Source organism: Rhinolophus sinicus, linkage group LG13 (assembly GCF_036562045.2).
Source record: "Rhinolophus sinicus isolate RSC01 linkage group LG13, ASM3656204v1, whole genome shotgun sequence".
Classification (NCBI taxonomy): Eukaryota; Metazoa; Chordata; class Mammalia; order Chiroptera; family Rhinolophidae; genus Rhinolophus; species Rhinolophus sinicus.
Window position 1 is genome coordinate 5,545,969 of NC_133762.1, and position 20,998 is coordinate 5,566,966.

The 20,998-nt window shown below is 46.4% G+C and overlaps 1 protein-coding gene across 5 annotated transcripts in view; it reads left to right on the forward strand.

The window, feature by feature from the left end:
* LOC109444914 (protein FAM169B) overlaps nt 1-20,998 on the forward strand; it is a 59,081-nt gene that overhangs the window by 27,327 nt on the left and 10,756 nt on the right. For 4 of the 5 annotated variants that reach the window (XM_074317603.1, XM_074317605.1, XM_074317604.1 and 1 more), the window contains exons 4-5: nt 9,281-9,366; nt 12,095-12,272. In XM_074317603.1, the coding sequence (XP_074173704.1) occupies nt 9,281-9,366; nt 12,095-12,272 (264 nt within the window). The remainder of the gene's footprint in view (nt 1-9,280; nt 9,367-12,094; nt 12,273-20,998) is intronic. The other variant, XM_074317607.1, reaches the window with a different exon arrangement.

Genomic DNA, 20,998 nt, shown 5'->3' on the forward strand with positions numbered 1-20,998 from the left:
CCCTCTGAGTGTGGAGCCCCTCACCACCCCTCCCTCTCTGCTCATTTCCTGTGGCCTGTCCCCGGTAGATTGGGAGCCCTCTGAGGGGAGGGGTCCTGTCACATAGACCTTCTGGGCTCTTCTGGAGGCTGTTTGGTGAATCCTCCTTAGCTAGTGGGTGGGGGAGGCAGGGAGGCTGACAAACAGAACACAGGACTTGGGAGAGGGAAGACGGAGGACGGCTTGTGTGTAGTTGTTAGCACAGGTTCACGTCCCTGATTAGAAGGTCTCCCCCCCCCTCGCCCCCAGTCTGCTTCCAGGACGTTGTGTGACCAAGCATAACAGTCATCCTTCAAATTGCTGTTAATTTATTTACAGTTTGTGGTGATCGCATGTCATGTGCACCCTGAGAAAAACAAGCAGGGAATCGAAAAATGATGATTTTTTCCTGGAAAAGCATGCCCGTTCGAGGCCTGCAGTGACAGCAAGAGCCAAGGCAAACATGCAGATGGAACTGGAGCCGCCGTGGAGCCGCCTTTGGTGGCTGTCCTGGGCCGGGGGTGGGGATTGCGACACCATGGGCCTGCGGCCAGGCCCTCTCTGGACGGCATTTGGGGGGCAGGTGGAGGGTGGGTCAGCAGGGCTATGCTTCTGAGGTGCCCAGAGAACGTCTTCAGAACTGAGGCCCTTTCTGGGACGCTCCCCACCCCTGAGCAGGTTGCTTAGATTTGGGGAAGGTTGAGGGGTGGAAAGCCAGAAGGTGGGAGTGGGGGTGCGCTGTGAATTCTGACCCCCATAAAAAGGGACCCAGCTAGAGCAGCTCCTGTTCAGTAGGATGAGCCTGTCCACCAGCTGGGATGAAACGATGGTTTGCGTATATCCTTAAAAACAAGCTAATAGGGGAGGAGTGAAGGAGACGCTGCTGACCTGCTAAAGTGTGAGTTTTGGGATGTGGAGAAGTAACTGCAGTTTTTCTGGTGTTGACCTGTGATCACCCCCCAGACTCACCAAGTTCCAGGGACCACCTGGTGAGCAGTCTCCCAGGACCCCGTGGGCACTGGCTCTTGACCTTTGTGTCTGCGCTGGATGTTTGGAGAACACAAAAGTAAATGTCAGCCTGAGCGGGGTCCCGTCCTCCCACCTTCCACATCGGTGGAGGCCCACTTACGTGGGTTCAACAGTTTGGGCGAAAGAGTTGCGGCCAGGAACTCAGTTTAAGTACCTGCTCCTTCTGGCAGTTAAGTGCCCCTGTGGCTGCGCACACTTGGTGTCTGGTGGCCACAGGTTGAGCACAAGGAGCTCCATGCTGGACACGGAGAGTTCTGTTTCCCTTGGGCCTGGGTGAACACAGATTGAAGAGCTATTCCCAGCGACAGCACTGTGTTTTGGGAATACATTTGGCTATTGTTTGGGATTTCCTTCTTCATTCCCTGCTAATTTATGGCACTTACTGTGAGTTGGATTTCAGCGTAGGGGAAAACAGCCTCCCACAAACAAAGACATGTCATCCTGACCAAGGGACTAATGGTATTTGGAAAACTGGGAAGGGCCAAGGAAAATACTCTGAGTGTGGAGCACGGGGCCGTGGTCTGGGGGGCGGGGTGCTTCTTGGGGCATCTGAGGTCTTGCCCTTGCAGCCTGGGCTGTCTGCACCTCTCTCTTCTCCCCCAGCGCTGACACACTTCCTGCGCTTGCCTTGGTCCAGCCTGCTGATTTTAAGGTTCCCTTCCCAGAGAGACCAGCCCTGGATTTTTGTGTCTCTTTCTGACCCCCACATCTTGCGGTCCAGCTGTACTCCTGGATCCAGGCACCCCATCTCATCCCTCTTTCTTGAGTTAAAAGCTAGACTCATGGAAACCAAATTGCTGAAGGCAAGAAAGGCTTGACAACCACAGAGAGGCTGCCGCAGAGATACTGCTCACCAGATGTTTCCTTCTCCAGGGCAGAGAGGCGCCCAAGCCACCAGGCATCTGGGGAAGTGCTCTCCTTTAAGGAAGATGTCTGTATGGAAATGGTGGCCCGCGTAATGCGATGTGACAGTTGCTATGTCAACTCGTGTATTTTTCCCCTCCCCTTAAATTATTGACCGGCTCAGTCAATGTTGCATAAAAGTCATGCAATGCCTTGGAATGTGTTTATGTGCTGTCCTCTGCCAGAACTTTTCAGCATTTTTTTCCTACATCTATTTTGCTTTTGCGAAGATGGCCTGTCACTTTGGTTTAGCTGTGCTGTTTTTTTGGGGAGCTACATATTTCTTTGATTTGTAATGGGACAGTGGTGGCTTAGACTCCAGGGGAGCGATGGAGGGAGGGCTGGGTGGGGCGGGGGTGCGGGGTGGTGCAGGGAGATTTGAAGCCCCTTCCTTTGTGACTGAAGATGTTTAAATCGTGGGCCCATACACGAACACCTTGTAGTTAGCGTGGGGAGGCGAGGTGTGTGTGTGTGTGAACGAACGCCTCCCTCCTTGGTTCCTACGATGGTGTGGGGCATGGACCTTCTCTCTCTCTGCTTAGCTCCAGGCTGTATGTCCAGCCGCCTGCTGGCCACCTGACCTTGCTGTGTCTCCAATAGGCATTTCAAAACTCACACCTGCTGTTTCTCCTCATTTGCTTCTGATAAAGGCACCTGTACCCTTAAGCTTGAGAATTGGTGGCCTCCCCAGCCTCCCCTCTCTCCTGCTTTCAGACCCGTCTGACTCCCACGTGGTGTTTTCTGTCCCCTGAGCGTGGCCCTGCTCACCAGTGTGATTGCAGCGGTCAGCCCTCCCCTCCCCTTCCCCTGCACCCCATCTGGATCTCCACAGCCTCCCGTCATCCTCCCTGCCTCCGGCCTCACCTCCATCCCTGAGTCCACTCTCCCCACTCAGTCAGTGTAATACTTCTTCTCAAATACCTCTTTTTAATGCATATTTTTTTATTCCCCAAGGACGAATTCCTCTCACCTGGGCACCACCAGCTGTGGTCTTTGTAAAACACCACTCCTCTCTGATCTGTCTCTGTTGACTGGATGATTCCTGAGACTAGTTAGGAAGCCAGTACCTCAGCCTGGTCCCCAGAGTCCCCTGCACCGGAGGCCAGTCTGGCCCGGGACTATTTCTGGAACTCTGTCCCAACCGTCCCAGACAGCCTGCCATGCTCTGAATATTTGTGTCTCCCCAAATTCCTGTGTTGACAACCCCCAAGGTGATGGTGTTAGGACGGGGGCCTTTGGGAGGTGACTAGCTCAGGAGGCTGAGGCCTCATCAGTGGGAGGAGTGTCCTTGCAAAGGAGACCCCGGGGGCTCCCCTGCCCCTTCTGCCACGTGAGGTCACGGCGGGAAGGTGGCCGTCTGCTACCCGGAAGAGGGCTCTCACCAGATGCGCCTGTGCCGGCACCTTGATTTGGACTTCCAGCCTCTAGAACTGCGAGAGATAATTTCCTGTTGTTTGTAGGACACCCAGTCTGCGCTGTTTTGTCACAGCAACCGACATGGAGCAAGACACAGCCTTCGAGTGGGTGCCCAGTCACTGCTCACGTCCTGTCACGGAGTGTGTGGTCATGGCCTGGGGGCCTGTCTTGACCTTGCTGTGCAGTATCTTCCGTCCTGGACCCCTGGGGCCAAGTACAGTACCTGGCACTCGTCAGTGTTTGCTGAGTAATGGCAGGCGGTGCCCCCCCATCCTGAAGTGCAAAATGAGGTCCTAAGGTGTCCGCTCTGTCAGGTCTCCCTGCGCCGGCCCCGCCTTTCTCAGCACTGCGTCTTGGCGAGTCTCCTCCTCGTCTCTCCCCACGTCCCTCCCTTTCCTGCTCTGTCAGCCTTCATGGGGGCCTGGCCCTGGTCCTCTTGTCTCTCTGTCCGTTCTTTGCCTGGAGCGTGGTGGCTAGAGCAGCAGCAGTGGGACCAGTGAGGCCCAGTTCACGTCCAGTCCCAGTGCCGCTGTCCACAGGCTCGCCACCTGGCAGATTTCTTCACCTCTCTGAGCCTTGCCTGGGAAAATGAATCCGCGGTGGCACACGTTACTGCACACTGCCCATGGGCTTGCACCTGCGGGCGCCTGGACAGGGATTTGTGATGAATGCTGTTGCTTTCAAACAGCAGTTGGGTCATGTCCCCCTCGTCCTCTGAAGCTGGGTGCTGCTCGTGTCCTGCAGAGGATGGCCCTCGTGGCCTCGCATTGGCCTCACCTCGTCCCCGCACCTTCAGCTCTGGTCCTTGCCCGGCACGCCCTGTGCTCTCGTGTTTCTGAGGCTCTGTCACCTCCCCCAGCTCTGTCCCCTGCTCCCTAGAAGGGTCCGACTCATCCTCTGGGCCCTGCTGAGGGCAGCTTTCCCTGAAGACGCTGCGGCCCCTCAGGAGGAACGCCTGCTGCTTCCTCTCTCCCGTCCCGTGGTGTAACCCCCGGGCTGGTGTTGCTTAATGCGCTTCCTGTCCCAGACGCTGTCTCCTCTGAGCTGTGAGTGTCCTAAGCCAGAGTCTGGACTGAATTCCCTGAGTGGGTTTATTAGAATAGCTACTCAACGTGTGGGTAGACTGAGCAACACTGCTACAGAATTGTGACCTGTGGAGGCTCGGCCTGCCCCTTGGTGCCATTGACTGTCCTCTGTGCTGAGGCAGGTGAGTGGGATGCAAGCAGCCACATGTGCCCTTGTCCTCCACTGGGACGGTGCTACCCCGTCAGTGCTCCTGGCTGGGTCGCACTGTGGCCTCAGAAGCCTTCTTGGGGCTCCTTCTCAGCTCCCCGCTGTCACCGCCCACCCATCCGAGGGGACAGGTGACAACCAGCTTACTCTGACCCGTACTGTGGAAAAATTATGCTGACTTTTACAAGAATGATTGTTTTGTTTATTTATTGATTAAAAATGTTCAAAGAAAAAAGGATTTTGCTTCTTTGAGAATTCTCAGGCAAGAAGAAAGGTTTAAAAATCTTGTTGGGAGGTTCTGGACGGGTTAAAGTAGGCGCCTTATCAGGCATGAAGTGTGTCCACAGCCTTGGGAAGAGAAAGAGAGGAACGCAAGGGTCGCTGCAGGCTCTCTGATAGGAAAGGGAACGGGCATGAGAAAATGTGGTGAGTAGAAGCCTGTATCCCCTGGAGGGCGCAGACAGATGGCAGTGATCAGGCTGTGGAAGAAAGACAGACATTCCCATGCAAAGCCCAGCGGAGAGTTGGGAGAGGGAGCTAGCTCCCAGGAAGGAGTGCGAGTGTTATGAAGCAGTTTCCCTTGTTTCGTTTACAAAAGCCAACAAACAACAAAGGGCTTTTCCTGCTTCTTTGAAGTCCCCAAGCAACACCTGATGCAGGTGCAGAAGTGTCTGGACACCACTGGAAAGCGTCAGACACCTTAGGGAAGGCAGTTTGGTGAGGTGAACTCTTTCACCTAACCCATAATGACCAGGTGAGAGTCTGTGGTGGCCTTCATGTGACAGGTGGGCACTCACGGCTGGGAGGTGGTTACAGTCACAGAATTAGGAATTGGAGACGCCGAATTTGAACCCCGTGTGCCTCTGGAGTCGATTATTTTCCCCACACCAGGTACATCTGGCTATATCTAAATGCTCTGCGTCGTCGTGCTCTCCCTTGGCACTGAAGCTCGTTAGAGGCTGGTGAATAAATGAGGCTGATGTTTTGTCCAGCTGGTGTTCGTGCAGGGTGTACGGTGTGTGTCTAGACCGATTTTCCCATGTGTGGATGTCCAGTTGTTCCAGCACCATTTGTTGCGGAGACTGGTTTTGTTCCATTGTGTGAGCTTGGCTCCTTTGTCACAGAGCAGTTCCGTATATTTATGTGGGTCTGTTTCTGGGCGCTCCATCCTGTTCCATTGATCGATTTGTCTATGTTTGGCCAGTACCACATGGTCTGGATTACTGTAGCTTTATAGGAAGTCTTGAAGTTGGGCAGCATTTGTTCTCCTTCAAAATTGTGTTGGCTATTCTGGGTCTTTTGCCTCTCCATATAAAATTTAGGATCAGTTTGTTGATACCCACAAAATAACATGTGGGGATTTTGATTGACATTGCATTGAATCTATAGATCAAGTTGGGAAGAAAACTGACATCTTGACAATATTGAGTCTTCCTACCCATGCACATGGAATGTATCTTTATTTAGTTAGTTCTCCTTTGATTTTTGTTCATCAGAGTTTTAAAATTTTCCTCCTATAATAGATCTTGTACATATTTTGTTAGATTTGTCCCTAAGTATTTCACTTTTTGGGGTGCTAGTGTAAATGGCATTGGGTTTTTCATGTCGGCTTCCACGTGTTCACTGGTGGAAGGTAAGAAAGCGATTGGCGTTTGTATACTAGCCTTGTATCCCGCTCCCTGGCTGCAATCGATGTCTGCAGTCCTCTCTCCCTTGTGTAGGCCTTGCCCAGCGACCCCCACTGCTTGGGATGCCCTGAGTGCGACCTTGGACTTGTCGGGCTCTGTGCCTCTGCTCACAGGTTACGCATCTGCAGCGCCCTCGTCTGTCGTGTCTGCCCGTTGAAACCTTACCCAGTGATGCCTGAGCCCACGCTGGTGGAGCTCCCCAGGGATGCTCTTCCAATACCCCTCAGCAGAATTGATTCCCCCTTGTGGGTCCTCGTGACACTTTGGCTCCCTGCTCGATTCCAGCACCGCTCATGTCCTACCTCGTATTGGAGCAGCTTGTTTCGGTCTCTCTTCCTCTGCAGGCTGCTGGCTCTCAGGGGCATGGATGGAGACTAACTCCTCAGCCTCTGGGGCCCCAGAACAGCGGCATTCATGCATTCGGGAGTTGAATTCAGTTGATTGTGCGAGCCTCGGGTGAAGCCAGGTCACTGGGAGTTAGCCTCAGGGACCGCACTGTCTTAACTTGTTTGGGAAACCTCGGAGTGTCATAGAATAAAATCCATTACTGACATCTTCTCTGGGGTCCACATCACCTGTCACTCAGAGGGAGAGGAAATTAAATTAGTTCAGCAAGGTTGGCCTAACTAACAACCAGCGCTCGTTGACTGTTGTCACCACGGCACCACCGCCTTCTGCAGGTGTCCAGTCTCTGTTCAGGCTCCGGAGGGTGGGAAGCCCAGGGATACTGACCAGGATTGTACTTTCCGTTCAAAGCCATGGATGCTTGTTTTCCATTTTCTAACTCTCGGATCCCACTGGCTGCCGGGTCTCAGAAGTGAAGCCCGAGGCTGGTTCTGCAGTTCCTGTCAGCCTGCAGGATCTGTCCTTTGTCCTTACGGAGCAGAGGACAGCCTCTGCAAGGGCTCTGCTGCCATTCCTCCTTCCCGTTTCCTCTTCACTAGGTATCATGTTTTTCTGATCAAAAGCTGCCACTGTCCAGAAGGCTGATGCCATTTTTCAAGCGTTAGTTTGAGGACAGTTTATTTTAGGCCTGTTACATTTGATTGGACTTCACCTTCATTGTTATGTAGCAGCTTAAGATTAGTTTGAAAAAGGCAGTTCAATCTATGGGGTGACAACTTGTGTGACTAATTAATGCTCTGCCCTGCACCGTGAAACTTGCAAGGCACCACACAAATACCAGGTCACAAGACATTTCCTGTTTGAAACTGTCTTAGTAAATTGAACATCTTTTATTGATTCACCTTGTTAAGCAAGAAAATAATCCTTATGGCTTTATAAACCTCCTGTACGTTCTAGTGGGTGCCATTTTGAACATGAATTTAGTTGAATTAATAAGGCAGATGTCACGCGTTTAATTGGCCCTTCTCTCTCAGCCAGTTCTGTCAATTTGGGGACTATTGTTGGAGATGATATAATTAATTCACCGATGATGTGGAACTGACATCGTGGATTAGATGCTGTTTGTTGGCCTTTGGAGAGGAGGGGCTGGCTCTGCAGAGTGAGAGTCTAATAACTGGCAAATGTCATTGTCACCTGGTCTTCACAGAGTTTCCCACTAAAGTTCCTCAAAGAGCAGAGAGGAGTAGGGAAGAAAGTAGGGGTAGCTTAAATTTGATTGGCCCACAGAATTTGCTTTAAAGTCATGAGCCTCCCATTAAATGTTCAAATGACTCTTCTTTTCTGCTTCATGTTACCACTTTCCTCCCAGTCTTTAGCTAAAAGGGTCTGATGGGAAGATGCATTTTTTTTATTGTGTGGCTTCTGGACCCTTTGGGCTCAGACACCTGGCTTGAAAAGCTGATATAAAAATGGCAACAAAAGGGGGTATAAAGAAGACACCAGGGCCGGCCCAGTGGCTCAGGCAGTTGGAGCTCCATGCTCCTAACACTGAAGGCTGCTGGTTCGATCCCCAGATGGGCCAGTGCCAGGTGGCTCAGTTGGTTGGAGAGTGAGCTCTCAACCACAAGGTTGCCGGTTCGACTCCCGCAAGGGATGGTGGGCTGCGCCCCCTGCAACTAACAATGGCAACTGGACCTGGAGCTGAGCTGCGCCCTCCACAACTAAGACTGAAAGGACAACACCTTGACTTGGAAAAAATCCTGGAAGTACGCGCTGTTCCCCAGTAAAGCCCTGTTCCCTTCCCCCCAGGCCCCCCAAAAAAAGACACCAGAAGAGAAATAAACTGGTCCATCCATTCAATGGAATAGTATACAGCACCAAAAAGAATTTTGCGATATTAAGGCTTGAAAAGCTAGGAGGAACTGTGACTGCATATTGCTAAGGTAAAGCCAGCCTGAAAAGGCTGCGTACTGTACGATTCCAACCACATGGCATTCTGGGAAGGGCAAAACTATGGCAGCAGGAAACAGGCACGTGCTGGCCAGGGGGTGGGGGAGGGAGCACTGAGGATTTTTAGGGCAGCGAAACTGTCCTGTATGATACGATCGTGATGGATCCATGTCACCCATTTACCCAGACCCATAGGCTGTATAACATCGATAGTGACCCTCATATAAACATGGACTTTGGGTGATGAGAACGTGTCAGCAGGTCCGTCCGTTGTTAGAAATCACAGCCTGGTGGGTGATGCTACCTGGGTTCATTGGTTACCCTTCGGTAATGTTGGATGTGACTAAATTCGGGGAATTCTGTGTTGCGGTAACTTTGAAAAGCAAAGTCATTCTTACCCCCTGAATTTGTCACCATTGGTGTGTAGCTCTACTTGCCCAGCAGCATTACGATCCATCCTGTTTTGGGGTCAACAATGCGTCATCTATACAGACATCTGTGCAGTTCCCTAGAGGTGAGGGGTCCCTCTTTGCCCTGGTCAGGCTCTCAGGAAACTTCAGCTCTAGAAATACCACCTGCTGTACCCACACGTCATCTCTCCTTGGCCCCATGACAGTGGCTGTGTGCTGGTGGCACCACCCCTCTGGTGGCCGGGTGGCTGTGTGCACATCACCATTTTCTCTTGGTTTTCTTTCCAGTCGTGGCTGTTTACATAAAGGAGTCCTGGTGGCCCCCCGAAGATGTACTGAGAACCTCTGATCCTGCACGAGAAGGTCTGATGAAGGTGAGATGATGGCATTTTAAATGGATGTTGCAAACAAGTCACCGTACTTACCATCATGTTAATAACTTAAAGCAGTCTGCCCCTGTGGATTCCTTCTCTAGGACTGCTGTCATGAAGCACCACTCACTGGGAGGCTTACACAACAGAAATGTCTGGTTGCACAGTCCTGGAGGCTGGACGTCTGAGGTCAAGGGGTCAGCAGGGCTGCTTTCCTCTGATGGATGTGAGCAAGGGTCCAGCAAATGGACCCCGCCGTGCGAGTCCGCGACTGAGGGACACACCCAGTGGGGCTGATGTCCCTGAGGGTGTGGTGGTCTGTCCGGCCCCTTTTTGTAGGTGGGCCAGGTGGCACTGAGTGGCTGGTGTTCTGATGTTAGGAAGAGTCTCATCTGCTCTTTAAATTTGTTTTTTCACAACAAGAGTGCTCACTTCCTTTGTGTGTCAATACTTCTAAATTTAGAGGGGGAAAACTCCCACATTTTCTGAAAACATGGCCTGTGTTGTGAATACTAAGAAACTGGGTGTTCTTCCCACTTAAAGAACTGTGTTGTAAAGCCCTGTCCTGCCCCGGGTGTATACGGGGTTAGTTCCCCGCTCCTTTTATAGAACTTTGGGCGTTGACTTTTCTTTTCTTTTAATTACATTTTGTTCCATAGCCAGCTCTTCTTCACAAAATAACAAAAAAAAAAAAAAAAAAAAAGAAAAAACAGAAAAAAAACGCTTTCTTAGTGCTCTTTCTGTTAACATAATTAGTGGTCCTCATTGAGGGATTAGAACTGGATCTTAGTTTTGTTTTCAGAAACGTTTCTAAGTCAGAATCACATGTCACACGTCCCCTCCCTCCCACCCCTACTCCCCCATAATGAAATTGGACAGATTAAGTACATTTTCTTTTTCTCCTTTTCTCCTGCCAGTTTTTGATTGGAGATTTCCCTTCTGCCAGATGCAATCTGCTTTTGTCTTCTGGCTTTCCTCTGAACTTTTTGGTTTTATAAGTTGACAATTATAACCTCCCACATCACAGCAGTCAGGTTTTGTGACTAGCTCGTTATTCCTAAAGCCTGAACTTGATTTGGCTGCCACTGTCTGAGATTCAAAATTGGGGTGGCTTCTCAGAGTTAACTGGTGTGCTGTTCACAAGTCTTTTCCTCATCTAAGATTTGGCTCCAGATGAAGGTGAAATATTTTACATTCTGGGCCAATTAATAAGTTTATTGGCACTGAACACTTTGTGCCATTTGCTAGGATGCTGCAACCTGCCTTGTTTTTATTATCAGAGCAGTTGAAAAACAGAAATGTTTCAGAGACCACTTGGGTGGTCTTTTCCCTTGACCAGTGAAAGAAACTGAGGCACAGAGAGGTTGAGTTGCTGAAGATCTCCCAGCAAATCTAGGCTGAGAAGAAATGATGATGATAAAAATGGAAAGGTCAAGTATTAAATATAAAACCAAGCCTTTCCCAAAGTCTCAGTTCCAGTGGATGAAGATTCAGGAGGGAACTGCTGGCTGGGCCCAGGCAGGGGTGCTGGCCTGGCACTCAGAAGCCCGGGACTGTCATTTTAAGGCTGCCTGCCTCTGACAGAGCCCTCCGCCGGCTGTCACAAGTCCTCTGCGGAGGGAGGCAGGAAAATCAATAAATGCAATCACTTACCCTCCTTGAGCTTTGATTTCCTCTCCTAGAAAGCCGGACCTCCCCAGCAGCTGGTCAGAATCAAATGGCGGCATGTGGGTGGAAGTCACAGCCCAGAAATGGGGCTGCTGATCGCGTGGTGGGGCACAGGATGGGGTGACCAACAGCCACACACCTCGGCTGTCACAGACCAGTGCTGTCGGAGTGAAATCTAACACAGCGGTTGTCACTTTGTCAGTAGTGGATTGGTTTCATCTCAAGTGCCACAGTTTAGCAGTTGCTTGGAGCTAGCTGTCCAGGGGCCTGCAGTAAGGAGGGTTCTGAGACTGTCTCCAGCCTCAGCCACTTCAGAGTCCAGATTGATTAGCTATGTCTGCCGGGGGCGTGGGAATGGGAGGCTTCCATTTGTGCCACTTATTTGCCGTCCGGGGACTATACAAATGCAGAGAAGTTTCACAGGCAGAAGCATGAAGTCATTTTGACTTGTTCAGGATAGAGCTCTGGGGTGGGCCTGACATTGACCATGATACATTTTTGTCATTTGTCCTGCCTTTGTTGTGGGTGAGAGACAATTCCAATGTACAGGCTTAGAACGGGGAGGGCCTTGAGCTCCTGTTATCTTCTGGGATTGGGGCTCATGCTCGCTTAGAAGCTATCACAAGCCATGGAAAAATCAGTTGCTTTTGGTGTAGCAATTGATTACCCCAATTTTTTACCCTCCTTTTGAGGGCCAGAATTCCGGGGCTGTTGTTAAAAATGGCGGATTGGGTTCATTTCTGGACACATCCAGCAAATCTACCGAAATGATTTGCCTTGCCCCTGTGAAGTAACGTCCTGTGTCATGATATTGATTTCTGCCTACTTCTAGTCCACGTCTGTGACCCTGGGAACCCAGGAGGCTCCTCTGGCAGCGCCCCTCACCTCCTGGAGGCCGATGGGTGTGAAAGGTCATGGGTGTGAAAACCTCTGTGAGAAACTATGATTCACATTTGGAGCACACACCTGGCTCCGACGTGTGGGGCGATTCCAAGCGCAACATTTATCCCATCTGATTTTCCTCTGTCATCTCACTCGGTTGTTCTTTTATTTTCCTTCAAAGGTTCAGTCATTTGGGGAAAGGATTGTGCTTTTCATTCTAAATGTCGTTATTTTTGGAAGATTGGAGAGAAAATTGGATGACGATGACATGTTTTTTTTACCTCACTCTGTGAAGGAGGAGGCTAAGATTCTGTGGAGAGATGGAGCAGCCGTTGGATTTTACACGACCAAAATGAAAGGTAAGGGCTACAGGGCAAAGCAGGGCCACCACCATTCTAGGCTTTGGCGGGGCTCTCTAGATGTCTTTCCTGCCTTAGCATGAGTGCTGCTTGGAGAGACTCTTCTGGCACAGGAAGTATCACTAATTCAGCTGTCGTGTAAATAAAGCCAAGGTATGCATTTCATTTTCACCACATTTTTCATTTTACTGGCAAACGGTGAAAAGCATGTCCCTTTGATTCCCAGGCAGTGCCATGTCCCCTGTTAAATACTTGTCGCAGTTAATGGTGTAAAATGACTTTGCAAGCACAATGCTTTTAATTTCTTTCCTTTAATGTTACCAATTAGCTGTCAGGAAAAATGCCATTGCTAATAGCTGACATGTGGTGCAAAAGCACACTGGATGCCAAGATTTATAGACATTACCTCAGAAGAGAAGGAGGTCGGCCATGATACCAAGTGGAGGGTAAAAGGCTGCGACTTAGTTTTCGGGGCTGTGACAAGAAGTGAGCGTGGAACTAGTACCATTTTGCTGAAGGGATCTCTGCTTTCATTAATAGTTTTTCTTTTTTTAAATTGATTTTTCAGTTATGATTGACATGCAGCATTATATTAGTTTCAGGTGTACAACGTAGTGATCAGACATTTATATACCTTATATCTTTAATCGTTTCTTTAATTTTTAAAGGCTGTCAACATCTCTGACCCATTTGTTCCCAGCCCCATCATTTGGTTCTTATAAATTTCTACATTTTCACAAAAATAAAATTTCCCAGTAAATCACCATGGATAGGCTGTTCTCTGAGGTAAGTAGGCTGTAAGGTGTAGTGAGGCTGATGGTGGTTTTGACCTCTGTTCACATTGGGTAAATGTTCCACCTGTTCAGGATGGAGTAAATCTGCATTTCTCATTTTCTTTTTCTCAGTGTGAGATGACCAGTTTCCCAGGCAAACAACTGCTTTACTTAATTATTTTGTCAAGGGCCACCACGGAGGTGTTAGAGCCTGTGTTTTTCAGCTCCTTTGGTCAGGGCAGCCATTTGCCCTTTGATTTCAATGTACCATTTCACTTTTTCGAGTGGCTGTGTTCTTTAGTTCTTTAGTTTCAGGGGGACCAGCGTGCCTGGAGCATAATTAGAATGACGGGGGCCCTTCTGTACCTCCTCTTTGCTGCGGTGCTCATTTGTTCGAGATCGTCTATCAAATGGCTGATCTGAAATCTGTAACAAACTCACCTGTGCCTTAGACATTCCACTACTAGTCATAGAAACTTGCAACAGATCCCAGCTTAATGTGTGAGAACTGCAACCGTGGGGCAGAAAGAGTTTGAGCTTGGTCTTGCCTGGCCCGGCCCTTGCTCCTGGTGGCTGGCTTTGTTCCGAGGGGGTGACGTACAGGTTGGTGTGGCCGTCTTGTTCCTCTCAGGGCAGGCCCTGGGCCTTGGAGGGGAACTGGCCGTGAAAGGTTGAGCTGAGGCAGAGCAGAGAAGATGCCTGTGTTCCTGCCTCCTATTTAATTCCAACAAATTCTGTGGAAAGTTCTCTGAAGCTACTTCTAGGTCACATTGTTTTCATCTGTGAACTGATTTTTTTTTTTTTTTAATTGGCAGTTGACTCTTAGTTACTCAGCAATTCAGTGAGTTTCCAAAGTGTCAAACCTTTAGAAAATTAAAGAAAGAAAATACATTCTTCAGATTTACATCGCCAACTTAACAAATTTTCACTGCCTATTTCTGGATTAGCTTATTTTGGGAGAGACAAAATAAAAAGATTTCCATGCAATATGTATTGCCACCAGCAATGTATGAGAATTCTGGTAGTTCAACATCCCAATACTTGGTTTTGTTAGTCTTAATTTTAATTATAGCCATTCTGTGAGATGGGAAGTGGTATCTAATTTTGGTTTTAATTTGTATTTCCCTAATGACAAATTATATTGATCATGTTTTCCTGTGCTTTCTTTTTTTTAAAATTTATTTTTCAATTATAGTTGACATACAATATTATATCAGTTTCAGATGTGCTGTGTAGTGATTAGATATTTGTATACATTGCGAAGTGATCACTGCATAAGTGTAGTTCCATCTGTTCATGTGCTTTTGTGACGGTCATATATCCTGTTTGATGAAATGTCCACTCAAATTATTTTTCCCATTTTTGTATTGGGTTGCTTGTTTTCTTATTGAGCGTTGAACGTTCTTTATATGTTACAGGTATCAGTTCTTTATCAGATATGTATTTTGAAAGCATTTTCATTTTGGTAGAATACTATTTTTCAAAGAGCAGAAACTTTAAATGTTGATCAAGTCTAATTTATCAATTTACCGATTTTCATTTTGATTCAGTTCAAAATATTTTCTAATTTACCTTGTGATTTCTCTGGGTTCTTGAAAAATGAGTTTTAGGTTTCTAGGTATTTGTGATCTCTTCTAGATGTTTTATTTTTTGTGGATTTCTGGTTTAATTTTGTTGTAGTAAGGGAATATAGTCTGGTACATCTCACTATTTTGAAAAGCAGTGAGAGTTGTTTTAGGGCCCCGTATATGGTTTATCTTGGTAGACATTCCATGTGGACTTGAAAAAGTGTATATATATCTCTTACAAGCATTGGGTTTAGTGTTCTGGAAATATCAGTTAGATTAAGGTAATTAATGGTGTCATCTACATCTTCTATATTCTTACTGATGTTTTTGGCTAGTTTTATTGATTTCTGAGAGTAGCAGGTTAGTCTTTATGACTGTGGATTCACTTTTTTTTCTTTTAGTTGTCAGTTTTTATTTTATGTATTTCGTAGCTTTGTTACTAGTCACATCTAATTTATCGTTATTGTATTTACCTGGTGTATTGACCATTTTGTCACCACGGAGTGTTCCTGATTATCTCCAGTAATATTTCTTGTTATGAAGTCTGCTTTGTCTCTCATGAATATAGCTACTTCATTTTATGCTGCTTACTGTTTGCGTAGAATATATTCTTTCTAGCTTTTCAGTTTTAGTTTGTTTTTATGTTTATATTTAAAGCATATATTTTGTTGACAGCATGCAATTGGGTCTTGGATTTTAAATCTAATTTAAAATCTGTCTTTTGATTGGAGTGTTGAGTCTATTCTAATTCTATTTACATTTTATTATTGATAGCATTGTACTTAGTTTTTCCCTCTTGCGATTTGCTTTTTACCTTCTGTTTTTTGTTCCTTTGTTCCTCCTTTCTTGTCTTCTTTTATTTTAATCAGACATTTTTCAGTATTCCATTTTAATTTTTCTGTTGGCTTTCTAGCTCTATATTTTTGCCTTTTTTTTTTATTACTCTAGGGCTCACATATGCATCTTAAACCTATACCAGTTCACAAAGAGTTAATATTGAATTACTTAAGGTAGAATATAGAAACCTTTCAACAGTTGTATTTTTATTTACCCCTCATTTTATTTACATAGTGCTATTGTTATATATTAGATCTGTTTGTTAGAAACCTGTCACTACTGATTTATAATTTGTAATTTAAGTAGTGATATCTTTTAAAGATATGAAGAAAAGAAAAACATACAGTTTAAAAATGTTCACTCACATATTTACCATGAACAGTTTTTTGTGTGTTTGTCTCAGTTGCCATCCAGTGTCATTTACCTTCAGATTAAAATACTTTCTTTAGCTTTTCTTGTAGTGCAGATGTGCTGGCAACAGATTCTCTCGGGTTTTTTTGCTTACTGGAAATGCCTTTGCTTTATTTCACTTTGATATTTGAGGGATACTTCAACTGGCTATAGAATAATTTGTGATAACTTTTTTCCATCAGTGCTTTGAGTATGTTGTTTCAGTATCTTCTGGCTTTCATAGTTTCTGGTGAGAAGCCATCATTTATTTTACTGTCCCCTCATTTATAACATGTCCTTTTCTCTGAATACTTTTTAATACTTTGCCTTTAACGTTATCTTGTTTTGGAGTTTGACTGTGATGTGTCTAGGACTGATTTCATTTTTATGTTATGTATATTTTTTCATTGAAAACTAGGCATTGCAGATATATTGTAGCAAGTCTGGTTTTTTTTAGTGTGTGTGTGTGTGTGTGTGTGTGTGTGTGTGTGTTCTGAAGATTTTTGGGTTATTGATCTAGTAGGCATTCAACTTGACCAGATTCAAATTGAAAACTGTCTCCTTTGTGATTTGCAGCTGCTGACATCTGTTTGTATGACTGCCCATGGCTGCTGCTTTAGCTGGTTTTATAGAAGTCTTCCCTGCAAAATTGGTAGTCAGGCAAAAATTTGGGCATGGACGTTGCTTCCCTTCTTTGTGGTTTTCTTGCTTCTGCTGGTTTCAGACGCTGTGCTCTATGCTTTCAAACCCATTTGGCTTTCAGCTTTCTGCCAGTTGAGCTGCCCACGTCGAGGAATGTTCTTGGTTAAGAAAAGCATCAAACTCACAGATCTTATCTTGTGTAGTCTATCTTTCAAGGGTGGACCTCAATCTGGTCTCTGATTTCTTTTCCTTGGGTCCCCTGGGGTCTCCTTCATTCATGTGTACATTAGCTGTAAGCCAGCAGCTGCTCTGAATTTGAGTCTAACTCATTCTGTGGTTCTCATGCTGCCAGGAGTCCCTTTAAAATTCCAGCCTCTTTCCTAACATCTGATCTCTAATACCTTTAGTGGTAGCCTTCAGTTTCCCCCGCCAATATTTTCTGTAGTCTTGGGGATTGAGTTGTACTCTGTGGACAGTAGGCTGCAAACTAACAGGTTTTATCTATTCCATTTGCAATTTTCTGAAATTAAAATTTCCCCTGGTTTCTATGTGCTTTTGGATGCCTTATGGTGTCTCCAAATGATTTCTTGAACTTACTTCTCAAATAGTTACTTAATGTATGTGGGAATTTGCATGATCGTTGCATTCCACCACCGCTGTGTCATGGGGGACTTGTTTAAGTATGGATTGTAGAATTTTATTCCTTGCCTGCCCCTCTCTTTCTATAAGTTGAGAGATGGGTTTATTTTGATGAATTAAAATGGTTGATATTAGCAGCATGCAGATAACTTAAAAATAATTTAGATAGTGAATCGATATATTTTATAATGTTTTACTGTTTTACACAGTGATTTCTGAAACATCATTGGTGAATGCTTGTGATTTAATTGGCTACAGGAGGAGTTTGTAGTTCAGAAGTACAGAACAGTTAACGATGCTTCTCCAGTCTTGGCTCTGTCTTTGGTCCTTGTCACAGGGTTATATAGTGTTGTCGTGTTGATGCTTAAAATAGGGGCCTAGCACATGGCGTACTGCTCAGCGTGGCAGCAGTAGAATTCTCTTCATTGGTTTAGATCCACGTGATTCAGAATATCTGTTAATTTAGCTGTCGCTAGGCTGAAGTTAGCAATTCCATTCTGCGTGGAAAAGAAAATGTACAGATTCATTGTATAAATAGGCTCGCAGGGGCCAGGTTTTACCTATTTAAGTACGTTTTTAGCACATTCTAAGTACATTCTTAGCACATTTATTTGTGTGTGTGTGTGACTTATTTTAAAAATGATGAGACAGTAAAATTGACCTTTTTGACTTTATAGCTCTATAAGTTTTTTAGATTCTTTGAAATTTATTTTTCAGTTGTAGTTGACATACGATAGATACCATGTTTCCCTGAAAATAAGACCTAGGCGGACAATCAGCTCTACTGCATTTTGGAGCAAAAATTAATATAAGACTGATCATATTTTACTATAATATAAGACTGGGTATAATATAATATAACCGGTCTTATATTAATTTTGCTTCAAAATACGCATTAGAACTAATTGTCCATCTAGATCTTAATTTTCCGGGAAACACGGTATCACATTAGTTTCAAGTGTATGACATAGTGATGACGTGTTTATGTACCTTGTGGCGGGATCTATGAATTCTCACCCATACACAGATTCATAGAACTGCAACCACAGTTAACATACAGAATAGTTCCACCCTCCAGACAAACTCTTCCTGCCACCGCACGCCACAGCCTGGCCACCACCGTTCTGCTCTTCCTCACCACAGCTTTAGGCGTCGTGCCGCTGCGATCCCTCCAGGTCCCTGTGTACGTCAGTGGTCTGTGTCTTTCTATCCCTGCGGAGCACATTCCGTTTTCAGACCAGTGTGTGCCTTTGCATGGACTGAATGAGGTCTTTTCAGGGAGACCTAGTTCTTTGGGGACATTTCGTTACATAGTCTGGTTGGAGTCTCTCCCGTCACTTGATGGTTCTGTGATTGCCTTTCATACCAAATATTGACCCTTTAATCATTTCACTCTTTCAAGCTGAAGTTCTCTCCATATAATCAACATTAGTGAGGTTTTGGTTTAAGTATGGCTCCCACCACGTCCACGAGACTGTTGGCTTTCAAGGGAAGAAAATAACAGGATTGGTGAGTGGAGAGTTCGCCAATTTAGGGCTAGATAGTATTTTGCTTTTGTATGAAAATCTAAAACAGAACTTTCCATTTCAGATTTCTGAAAGCCCAACACAAATGCAGATCACAGAAGCGAGAGCAGCCCTGAAAAGTATTAGATTATGTGATTTGCAGGCCAGATGAGCATGTGAGCTGTGAGGTGGCAGTGACGCTTTGACGTGGCCTCAGCTGCCCTGCCCATGAGCAGGCCTCCTGTTCTCCCCTCTTCCAGACGCCCTGTGCCACGGATGCCTCCTGCCCTCCTGTGTCTCATCAAGCCGGGGCCACATGTCATCTTCTGGACTTGAGCAGAGACATAAGCGGCATCAAAGGGGAGGCGAGAGAGGGGTGTCGGTTGAGGTCCCAAGTCCACCACCCGCGGAGAAAGGGTTTGCTGTTGCAAAGAACTGACATCCCCTCGAAGACTTGCAAGATGGGGTGTTGGAAAGATCCAGGGGAAGCTCATGGGTGCAGCTGCCTTCTTACCCAAAGGCTGCTCCAGTCTCATCTTTGCAAATCAGCTTCCTTTACCCACTTATGTTTCCTGCTTCCTTCTAACCTTGACTTTAGTTTGCCATGCTGTCCACCTGGCCTGTAACCATATCTGCCTTAAAGGAACAGGACCTACTATAGTTCGAGTTTTACGTCATGCAGAGTCTTCTGAAAGCATAAGATGGGTCCAGCTGGCCTCTGTATTGGTTTCTTGTGGATCATGGGCTCAGCTGTAGCTCAGTTGTCTGTGGATGGGTGGGCTCACTTTCGTGGTTCCGATATGGCCACCTAGTCTTAGCTCTTTCACTGAGGCTGTGGTAGGGACAATTTGAAAGCAGGACTGTGGGCTGGGCATACATCCTGTACTAACCCATGGAAGAATCCTGTTTGTAAAGTCACAGCCTGGGCTGGAATCCTTCTAGTCAAGACCCCCAGGCAGCCCTTCATGTCTGCAGAAGTGGAAAGTAGAGTGTGATCAGGCGGGCACAGTGTTGTGCATGTCGGGTGGGCTGCAGGAGTTCTCGGGCCCCACCCCAAACCTGCTGCCCCAGAGACCCCGGCCGTCTCTGGTTTCACCAGCCCTCCCCATGCTTCTCATGCACCCTTAGCTTTGAGAGCCTTTCCTCTGAGGCCTGCGTTCTTAGTGGGGTGCTGTTGCCCTCAACAGGCAAATATTCATTCTTGGGGAACAAAAAAAAAAACACCCTTATATACTACAATGGTGTGTGGCTCTTCAAAGCCCAACTCTACCCAACAAAGTCTTACCCCTTAGTATGTAACCTGTAGGGGGACGACCATTGGGACAAAATGTCTTCCCTGACATGGACACTGTTGAGCCCTACGGGTCAGGGTATTTATAGAATGTCCCTTAATTTACGTTTGTCTGGTGTTTTCTCATGATCAGACTGGGGTTATGTGTTTGGGGACAGGGGACAGTGACGTGCCCTGCTCCTTACAGGGTCACATATGTGTGTGACATCAGCATTATCCGTGGTGTTCCCCCTGATGGCTCACAGGGGTGTTGTCCCGGTTTCTCCACTGCAAAGTTACTCTGTTTCCGGTTCCATACTTGATTGTATCTCTTAAGTGCAATTGTATCTTCTCATACCGATTGTATCTTTTTAAAGTCAGTTGTGCCTAAGTATAATTTTACATCCCCTAAAAGCTGCCCATTGTAAGTATACAATTCAGTGAGTTTTAGCAAGTTTGGAGAGCTGTGTAAACATCACCCTGATCCAGATTTTGGATATTTTCCTGCGCTCCAGAAAGTTGCCTGATTGGCGTCAGTCTCTGCGTCGTCCCACTTCTCGGCGACCACCCCTCTGCTCTCTGTCTCTATCAGCTTGCCTTTCCCGGACATGCCTTTCGAATGGAATGATACACTATGTGGTCTTTTGCGTCTGGCTTCTTTCACTTAGCATGGTATTTGTGAGGGTCATCCAAATGGTAGCATGTATTAGTATTTTATTCCTTTTTATTGCTGAGTAACGTTCCATGGTATGACCATACGACATTGTATTTATGCATTTACCAGGATGGTTTCTAGTTTTGGGCTTTTATGAGTGATGCTGCTGTAGCTTTCACGTATGTGTCTTTGGGCATTTTTTAAATATTTTATTAAATTTGTTGGGGTGGCATTGGTTAATAGAATTATTGGGCATGTGCTTTCATTTCTCTTGGACGGGTTCCTAGGAGCAGAATTGCTGGGTCATTTGGTAAGCATATGTTTAACTTTTTAAGAAACTGCCAAATGATTTGACAAAGTGGCTGAACCATTATACATTACCATCAGCAATGAGGGTTCCAATTTCTCCACATCCTGTCAACCCTTATTATTGCTTGTCGTTTGATT